Source organism: Pteropus alecto, unplaced genomic scaffold (assembly GCF_000325575.1).
Source record: "Pteropus alecto unplaced genomic scaffold, ASM32557v1 scaffold222, whole genome shotgun sequence".
Classification (NCBI taxonomy): Eukaryota; Metazoa; Chordata; class Mammalia; order Chiroptera; family Pteropodidae; genus Pteropus; species Pteropus alecto.
In genome coordinates, this window is record NW_006433716.1 from 1,368,266 (window position 1) to 1,378,948 (window position 10,683).

A 10,683-nucleotide genomic window follows, 5' to 3' on the forward strand; every position below is an offset into this window, starting at 1 on the left:
GGCGAGAGGCGGCGGTCCCGAGGACGAGCCGGGCAGCCCCAGGGCGCTGAGGGCCCGCCTCGAAAAGCTGGAGGCCATGTACCGCCGGGCCCTGCTGCAGCTGCACCTCGAGCAGCGGGGGCCGCGGCCGCTCGGGGACAAGGAGGAGCCGCCTCCGCGCGAACCTGAGCCAGGCCTCCGAGCCCCGGACCCGCAGACCCCCAAACCCTGGCAGTAGCGGGAGGCCGCAGCCGGGGATAGGCGGGGCCTCGTGTGGGCCCCGCCTCCTGTCACCGCTCCCCCCAGACCCCAGCCACTAGCGCACGCCCTGGGCCGCGCTCCGCCTGCGAAAACTGGCTGGCAGAGCCTGGCCGCCCGGCACTTCCGGGAGGCGCTGCGCTTTCGGCCGGCGGAGGTTGAGAAGGGTGCCGGGCCTCGTCGAGTCCTCGAGAGTGCTAAGCACCTGTCTTTTCGTTTCGATGGAGAGAGGCCTAGTAACGAGGGGCGGGTTTTAAAACAGGAAGAAATGGGTGCCAGTCAACACCTAATTCCTTTTCTCTGTGTTACGAGGACCTTTTGTAACTTTTTTATTATTATTATTATTTTCTTTGAGGGGTGAATAATGCATTTTGTGTTGGTTGAGTTTATTGTTCATTTTTCAATCCCCTAAAGTTTTCAGCCATTATATCTTATGTGTCCAACATTCTAAGTATTGTTTTAACAAATCCGTATTACTTGGATATCTTATAAACTACCACCGTTTTTTTACTAAAAAGGTAATATTTATAACTTACGTCTGCCTGTGGCTCTGGTCCTTATACATCTAATATGTGTTAATTTGTTTAACCACCCCTCCGCCCAGGAATTTTTAAAGTATCGGCCTATTAGTGAGTCTTTGAATTGGTAAATAAATCTGGTGCATTAAAAATAACCTAAAAACATCCCATGATTATTGTTTAAAGCGTGTTAAAGTTTTACGTACGTTTTTCAAGAAATACACATGTGTGTATATTTTACATATTTCAATATCAGACTTTGGTTATTCTTTGTAAACTAATATTTTCGCTTTATGTAACTGGTCGTTTTTAAGCTAAAGATTAGGTAGTCTAAACGTTTAATTATTTTTATTACATTTTAGATGACATTGGAGCATAGTCAGTGCACAGCTACTTTGCTAATTTTGACTGTGAATTTTAAAGAAATTATGAATTCTATGTTTATCATAAGCCCCCAAACTATTTAAGTGTCAATTGTGACTTCAATTTTAACAACAAATATTCTAAAATAACTTTAATGCATTTTGTTGATGAATGATACTTTTGCCTACTAATAAGTGAAGAGGATACCATTGAACCTGATAAAAATCATGTAAGAGTTTAAATGATGGAAAACACGTCACTTTAAAAAAAAATAATGAGAAGAGTTTTTGTTCGAACTAGAAAAAAATAGTTTTTGTTTTATTTGTGGCATATTCCATAAGTTTTACACACACACAGACACACACGCACGCACACACACACACATACACACACGTGCACGCGCGCGCGTGCGCGATGGAAGGAAAATAGTTTTGTGATTTTTCTAGTCCTGGATTTTGAAGATACTTTGTGCCTTTTTCTTAAAAGTAGTTGGTATTTAGTTATGAATATTAAAATCTTCCCCTATGACTGAAATATGAGAAGAAACTTAGTAAGAATAAGTAGTTATATGAAAAGTATTTCCCTTTTACTTCATTTTCTAATAGTGAAAGAAAGAAAATATTTTTAGGAGGCAGTAAGAACTGAAGAATAGGAAAAAACATCAACCCTACTGCTATTTAACTTTAGGTTTAAATTAATCTCTCTCAGCCTTAGATGTCTCATCATTAAAACATAACATTTGCCTTAAAATGTTATGAAATTTTTATTGAGATGCTATATGCAAAATGCCTACTTCAAAGTAAGTGCTCTATCAGTGAGAATTACAACCCAAAACTTGGAAGTCATAAATACATATGTTACTGACACTCCTTTGCCTTCTGTTTTTTGTTCCCTTATGACTTTATGAGTATGAGCAGAGAAATATATATTTTGAATGAATTGGCATTTTCACTCCAGTTTTAAGCAAATAGAGAAGAAATTTAATTTACATAGCTTTTAAACATCTTTTGTCTTAAAACCATGTCCAAAATAACACGGAGAAACCATATTTTGTTAAGTAATGAGGCATACATGCGCACACACACACACACACAAATGAGGACTACTTTTTAGCGTAATTCTTAAAAGTATTAAAAATTCTGAAACCAAATGCTCCTTAAGTTGGGTTAAGGCCAATTACATTTAAACTTTGTCGAAGTTTCTTTCTGATAACTGATAATCATGTAGTAATATAAAAAAATGTTATATTAAAATACCTGTTCAAGACATGGGTAAAGTTGATTTTAGAAAAATTTGATCTAGGATCTAGTTTAATCTAAAATGAACTAAAAGTGCATATCATTACACCTGTTACAATGACCTTTTATTTTTATATTTTCAAATTTGTTGTCCAGTAAAAAGAGGGCTTATAATTTATAGAAACAAGCAAAATAAATATGTCTCAGTGAGGAGGACTGGCACTTTTAATCAGCAATTTTATGGCTGCTACTCACAAAAATATACTTTATCTTTTTCTATATAAAAATTAGGATATAAATTAAAGTCATATAAAATGAGTACTTATGTAGATTATAGGACATACTTTCCTGGCTAAACTTTTTGAATATTATAAATATTTGAAGATGTCTTGAAAACATTTTTTTCTTGTTTAAATAGTCTTAGATTTAAGTTTGTCGATTCATGAGTAGAGCCATGATGAAACTATACTAAATTACTTAATAAATTGAATTATCACTGTATACTAAGTAATTATTAGCAGCATGATTTTGATTCTGATGGCAAAATACCATTTTCTGTTTTGCTACAAGGAACAGATACTTTTACTGAGAATTTGTTACAAAATCTTCATGAATGAATGACAATTTATTAATATTTCTGTTTAATGATTAATTGATCAATTACAAATTCTAATTTTTCTGCTACGAACTTTCTTTTTTGATATATATCTTATCTATCTGATATAGACAATATTTTAGCATTGGAAATATGGACCAAGGAAAACATTTAGATAATACCTACCTTTGACTTTATAAGAATTAATCATGCTCATATTTCAAATTTTAAACCTTAAACTAAGTTTAGCAGCTCTCAATGATCAGCTTTAAACTACATTGTGTTTAATCCATAGCAGATTTTACTGATTATAAAATTAATATTCAGAATCTACTTGTCAGGATCATCTTTGCATATTTCATGATAATTTGTTAGTAAGAAAGTCATTTTTTAAAGCCAGACTTTCAGACATCTGTTGTGCTTTAGACAAAACAGAAAAGATGACAGTGAATTTGTTTGGTGCTTGATTCTTATCTAGATGATAAGCATTCTACTCTAAAAATTGAGTTCTTTGAGGGAGAAACTTAAACAACAATTTCTCTCATATCTCATACATAGAGCTGATAAAAGTTTTCCAGGTCTCCTCACTTTATCTTTGACTCTATCATTTTAAACATAAAACCTCTATTGTATTTTAAACTTAACAAATCTGCCTTTATGGTGAAGACTCTGTTGCTAATAACCAAGAAACCCAATACTTAGTAACTATTAAAAATAGCGAAGAGTTTTTTGTTTTTGTTTTTTTAAATCTGGTAAAATTCCTGATTCAAGTGCTTCAGGGTGTCTGAAAGCTCTGCTCCACATGGTCATTCAGGTCGCAGATTCTTTTTATCATGTTCCTCTGCCTTGACCTAGGTCGTTGTTTCATCTGCATGGTAGAAATAGTTTACTTCCAGATCCAGGTCTCAGAATTTGGGAAAGGAAAAGAGAAGCCTGGCCAAATCTGATAATGATGTAAATTTTCCTGATCACATTTCATTGGCAAAAGTTCATCACATGACCTATTTAACATCAAAGGAGACTGAGAAATGTAATCAAGCTGTAGAGACTTTTGCCCAGCTATAACTTCATTATTATGGAATAATGGGAGAACTCATTTTGGTGGACTACTATTTTAATGGAAGTTGGCATCTACTTAATTTTTCAAAGAGTTTATATATCCTGGTAAAAGATTTTTGAATCTACATAACTTAATTTAAAGTAGAAAAATATTGTGAATGCTTTATAGATTTAAAAAAAAAACCTGACTTTTTAATTCCCCCATGTACTATATCCTTATAAGTACAAAACATAAGACAGTGTTTGAAATTAACAAGGGACAGTAGCTATTTCGTTTTATACAGGAAATCCCTACAAAGTAAGAACCATTTCTGTATAGTGTATATGTCATAAAAAATATGGTTTTAAGGGCCTATACTTGGTAAACATTCTATTTCATATGTAACTCTAGATTTATAACTTGAGGGGAAATGTTTTCTGTTTATTTTGTTTCCTATTTACTAGCATTCTGCAACTTTTAGAGCTGAAAGAGACCTTGGAGAGTTTTAGTCCAGAATCCTTCAGTCTTTTTGCCAACAATTTAACAGCTTTCACAGGGAACTACATATACATTGAACTCCAATCTGAAGTAGTATTCCCTCCTTTTTATGAATGAGGAAACTGATGAACAAAGAAATTGAATAACTGTTCCAAGTTCAAAAGTAATTATTAAAAATTTTTTGAAAGATATATAATTGACATGATATTGTATCAATTTTAGAACAAAAAATATTTTTCACTTGTGTTGTAGAACAATTTAAATAGCAATAGAATTATTTATTCCTTTAAAAGAGGCTCTGCCTTTATTTTACTGAACACAGAAATACAGCCCCTTTGCACCTGGCAGCTATGATGTGATTATAAGAATGGCAGAGAGGTGGAAGAAAATTTATATCTTGATAACATCATTGAAACTGTTTGTCACTACTGGAGACTGTTCTACATTTGGACTTTCATTTATATGAGAAAATACATTTCCTTATTGTTTAAGCCAGTTTGAGTTAGGGAATTCTTAATAGGACTCAAAATATAATACTATGAACACTACCATGACACATCAAAATATGGGTGTCTCATAAACATAATATTGCAGAAAAGACACCAGATACAAAGAACATAAAATGACAAAAGCTAATATTGATATTTAGAAAGAATTCCTATAAATCAAACAAGAAAAAGAAAATAACCGTAGTTCAGAAAAAGGCAAAACACCTTACAGATTTTTTATATTAGAGAAAAACTGAATAGCCAATAAGCATATGGAAAGATTTTCAAATTTATGGTAATATAAAACTAAACTTAGGTATTCTATCTCATATATTCCATAACTCGAATAATCAGCATTTGCCTAATGACTAAATTAAAAAATTAAAAATCATTCTGAATATCTCCAATGGTCCTTAAATCTATGTGACTTCTATAATTTTTGCCTCAAAAATACCTTTCACAGTTTTTCCTTTTTCTTCATAATTTTGGACCTAGGATATCTAAGATCCTTTGGGTTTTATTTTTTGTAAGTTGAACATTGAGGAATGCAACTTTATTTAGTTCAGAGGATAATTGGTATATATACTATTGACCAATAATCTTTAAAGCAGGCTGTGCTGGGAGCAGGTAAAAAAATCTCAATCTATTTACATTTATTTTTCTCATGTCCTTTTAAAATATTCTTTTTGTGTATGTTCTAAAAATGTTCTTAGTATAGTAATGTTATATAAATTTTATATACTCAAAATGTTTTATAGATCCTGGTAGAGCCTAAAGACTACTTCGACTGCGAGTCAGACAGCTCAGTTACAGTAGTTGTCATTAATTAATTTTGGAACTTAAGAATATTACTTGATCTCTTTAATACACAATTTTTTCAAATTTAAAAATTGGGTAATAGAATATATTCAAATATGTATCACAGCTAGGTTTATTAGGAGACTTAAGTTAGATATTGTATCTGAACTTGAATTTTCTATTTTAAAGTACAATACCAAAGTAAGAAAATTATTATTTCTGAAGGATTATTTCTTCATGTCCCTTGCTTTTGGGACAAAAGGAACTAGTTATTTAAATTATTTCAGATTTTTTAAATTTGTTTTATCTCATCAACCACTTCTTAATGCTAAGGATTGATTTCTCAGATTTTTTTGGTATATATCACTTTGCTTGGCCTTTTATATATTTTAAGTGAAGAACTCAAAGCAGATTCGTATCTATCAGGTGTAAGAAGGCTACCAAATTAACCTGCAAATAAATTCCAAAGGTTATATTACTGAATCTACGTGCTTCAAAACATTTTCCGAGAAGAATAAAAACACTTTTGTGCTTTTAATAAGGCACATCAGTACTACTAACAATTCTAAGATGTGAAAATATCTGACTGTGAAGTTGATCATGTACTCAAACAGAAAGCTATAATCAAAAGGTTTCTGAATCCACTCTCCTTCCACAATGTTTTTCCTGTTATTGATGTTGAGTTTCTTCATAAAAATGCAAAATAATTGGATCTGAAGACTTTTTTTAACTAAAAAGAATTTCACATTTTCATTAAACCAATATATTTTTTGATGGAATAAATTAATCTGAATTATTCTCTGAAACAGATTTAACAGCATAAAAAAGTCAAATAAAAACAAAATGTCCAAACATAACTCCCAGATATCAAACATTGCCATGTTCCCCTTCCATCCTTCTCCACCCTACTTTCTATTTATCACATTACTGGCCTTCCTTGGTCCTTGGGTTACATGGCAATGTTGACTTCTGGTTAAATTTGGCCACTAGGAAATATTAGCACAAGATAAGAAAGAGGAAATAGTGCTAGATCTGGGTGTGCTACAGGTTATTTACATCCTTCTACTAAAGGTCACAGCTCCAATAACTCTGCCTTCTTCTCTGCAGAGCCCTCTGTCTCCAGGTCCTGGTAAAGGTTCCAGCCCTTCACCACTTCTGGCCAACAGATGGTGAACTTTTCCATGGTAAGTATTACTTGCTTCAGGGTATTGCTTGATCTCCTCTGGTTTCCCTAAACCATACTCGATCTTAGGTAAACGGGCCTTTATTAAACTATTTTAAAATTACACCTTCAGTGTGCCATGTATTTCCTGTGGGAACCCAGGTTTATTCAAATAGAAACAGTGACTACTGATATTGATATTGACTGGTATGCTTTAATTTTTATTATACTTAATTTAATGCATTTTAAAGATTCCATTGAAAAGAAGGATATATCTTAAAATTTGATCTTCAATTAATTCAGTTTGATGTTTTCTTGATTTAACTAACTTAAAATGTATATATGCAAATTAAATTTTGACAGAAAGATACTAAGTATATATTACTTCTTACAGGGTTTTGTAAAATTATATCTTAAGTGATTCAATATTCAATGCCATTCAATAGATATTTATTATTTTAATAATGCTTATGCACAAAATCTCTGACCATTGGTATACAACCTGTGAGGTCATTCCTTCCTCTTGAATTGTTTAATATCCAATGCAGAGATGAAGACATATAATGTAAAATAGAAAATCAAGGAGGAATTATTAAGTCTCCAAACTAGGAAGAAGAGCATTCACATGAAGTGTTTTTTGAGCAGAGTCTTTAAAGACATGTAAATGGGCCTTGTGGGGTGATTATTCAAGACTAAGGGAACATAAGCAAAGGAATATGAATAGAGATGTATAGGGAATGCTCTAGGAATAAAGAGCCTGTAGTATGATTGAAGTGAAAGGTATATAGGGTTGTATGTAAATCTGAATAAAGTAGACTGTGGTCAAATGTAGAAAGTCTTAAATTCTAAGCTGAGAATTTAATCTTTTAATGGAAAAAAATAAAAATTATTTGAGCAGGTGATTGATTTAGAATTGTAGAGCAGTTCATGTCATTATCATATGTGGTTTTAGGAAAGATTACACAGGAAGCAGATAATTAGAGGAAAGGTGAAGCTAGAGGTAGAAAAAACAGGAAAATAAATTAGAACAATGGTTCAGTTAAGAGATAGTAGGGCTTGAACAAGATCAAAACTGTATTCAATATCATTAAAAGATATTTAAAACATAGTCAAATGGGGAATAAAAAGTATGGCAGAGTGGTCTGAGAACCCAGGTGAGTTTTGATATCAAGGAACAACATTATAATTGTGTAAATTGTATTGGACATGAGGAGGAAAAGCACGCAGGAGACAACTCTGAAAGATAGCTTAAAGATGCACAAGAGAACTTTTTATTTCTAAAGTTGGATTTTCTAAGTACTCTTATTAATAAGTCAATTCTGATGATCTCTTTCTATTTGTTATTAACCTGTTAAAATAAGTAGAATTAATATATATCATGCATGCACAGAGTTGGAAATTTCCTAATTTTGGAGTCTTGGTAGTATGTGTATAGGGTGAAAGAGTGGGACAATGTAGAGTCTTTGCAATCAGAATTAGTGCTGGGGGAAGAAATACAAACTATTAATAAGAAATGTAAAGAAAATAATGCCATGCTATCTTTTTACTTATCAGGTTTAACATCGGGATTATGAATTTGATGAGGAAGACTTCTTGGGTCTTTTGTGTAGTTGTGGCAAACTATATCTTTATTTTCAGGATGCTGATCAGAGAGGGATATTGATAAAGGTGAAGGATGAAGTGAAGGTACATTTATACGAGAGAAATATTGGATTTTTATGGCAGTCTCTCCTTTCTATAATCTGCAGTCAGAAAAATCAACTGGATTCAATATCTTTACTTATAGCGTAGTATTACCAACTCATAGAATTGTTGAAAAATCAAATGAGGTGAGTATACATTAAAGTGCATTAAAAATCTAAAACCCCATACAAATAAAAAGTATTTGCTAAAGCTAATGGCAACAATATTTAAGATAACTTTTATTAAAATTGATTTTTAAATGATATTAAGAATAAGCTTTATTACATTGCTTTAAAATAACTAGTTCTGTCTCGAAATGATCAAAGCAATTAATCTAAAACATTCGATAGGAGATTAAAATAATACACTGAGTATTACATGTTATAAAATCTTTCAATATACTCTTTCATTGTAGGTATTCAACATTCACCAAACAAAGTTAAATTCAATTACTTCTAACTCCAGCAGTCCTACATATCTCACTGCTCCTATCATGCAATGTTCATATGAAATATTTTTCTTATCGCTTTTTATGCCACTTGAAAATAAGTCCTTCATGATGAGGATTATTTGCTCTGTTGGTCTATATGGATATTGATAAAGCATAAGCCCATTGACATAATTTTTGAGCATTGATATGTTTACCTTGCTGTCTTAAGCAGGGAAAGAAATAGCACAATTCACCCTAATAGTTTTTATTCTAGCATTACAGAGATAAGGCCTCAATGAACATATACGATAAAAGGTGGGGAATTTAAAAATAATCCATTAATCAATCAACAAAACTAGCAATCATTCACATGTGAAATGTATGTTGAGTACCTGTTCTGTGCCAGGCACTGTGCTAAGTACTGGCTAATATCCAAAAATAGTCTGGTCATTACCTTGGAAAACTTACAAAGAATTAGAGAAAAATTTTAAAAATAAATATCTTTTTAAAAAATCCAATATAATATATTGTTTTCTGTTTAACAAAATTTCTTTTCAAGTTCTGGTTTAGATTTATTGAAAGAACAAGGCCAAAAAAAGGTTATAGTGAGAGATAATGAATTAGTAGTATATGAAGGTGTTTGTGAGTCACTGAATAGCTCTCACTCAGTAGAGCTATTCTCGTTTACATGCATAAAATTCTCTTCCTCCATTTAATTTTCCTGATCTATGTAGCTTCTCATCGAATCATTTAGTTTTAGAGACAATTTAAAAGCAAATATTCCACACAGTGTGGAAAGGATAGTCTCTTCAAAAAATGGTTCCGGGAAAGCTGGAAAGCTACATGCAAAAGAATGTAATTGAACCCTTATTTTAACCCTACACAAAAATTAACTCAAAGACCTAAATTTAAGACCTCAAACCAAAAAACTCTTAGAAGAAAATATAGGGAAAAAGCTTTTTGACATTGCCCTTGGCAATGAATTCTTAGATATGACATAAAAACACATGCAACAAAAGCAAAAATAGACAAGTAAGATTACATACTAAAAAGCTTCTGCAGAGCAAAGGAAATTATCAACAACAACAAAAAAAACCTACTGAAGAGAAGAAAAGATTTGAAAACTATATCTGATAAAAGGCAAAACCCAAAATATATAAGAAACTCCTATACCTCAAAAGCAAAAATAAATAAAACAACCTGAGTAAAAATGGACTAAGAGAGAAAGAAAAAAATGGTGTAGATGATAGAGGCTCTGTTCATCTGTCTTGTGAACAAATCAAAGTTGTGACAGAAACAAGGAGCAAACAGTAAGGAAAATCACCTGAGATTTAGATAAACAAGCCCTACAACTAGGGAGAGAAATAAGAAATCACCCTGCAATGGGAGGAGGTAGCATAGTGGCGAGGACGCAAGGCTGCCTGATTCCGAGTGGCTGAGTGGAGCAGAGGCCATAGCAGCAGCAGGTGGCAGCTGCAGACGCCTCTTTAAGGGGCAGTGTCTGCAAGTGGACTTTGGCAGTGACGGACCTGCTTCCTCTGAGCTCCAGCACTGGGTCAGTTGCTCGGGGACACCAGGGCTATAGAGAGGGACATTGAGTTGTTGAAGTGAGGGCCAGAGGTGAGGCTCGCTCC

The 10,683-nt window shown here is 33.1% G+C and overlaps 1 protein-coding gene across 1 annotated transcript in view; it reads right to left on the minus strand.

Annotated features, from left to right (window-relative positions):
• LOC112476986 overlaps nucleotides 1-3,162 on the minus strand; it is a 37,285-nt gene extending 34,123 nt beyond the window's left edge. Inside the window, exon 1 of the mRNA XM_025044319.1 lies at nucleotides 3,138-3,162. Coding sequence (XP_024900087.1) covers nucleotides 3,138-3,162 — 25 coding nt within the window. The remainder of the gene's footprint in view (nucleotides 1-3,137) is intronic.
• Nucleotides 3,163-10,683: the final 7,521 nt, after the last annotated feature.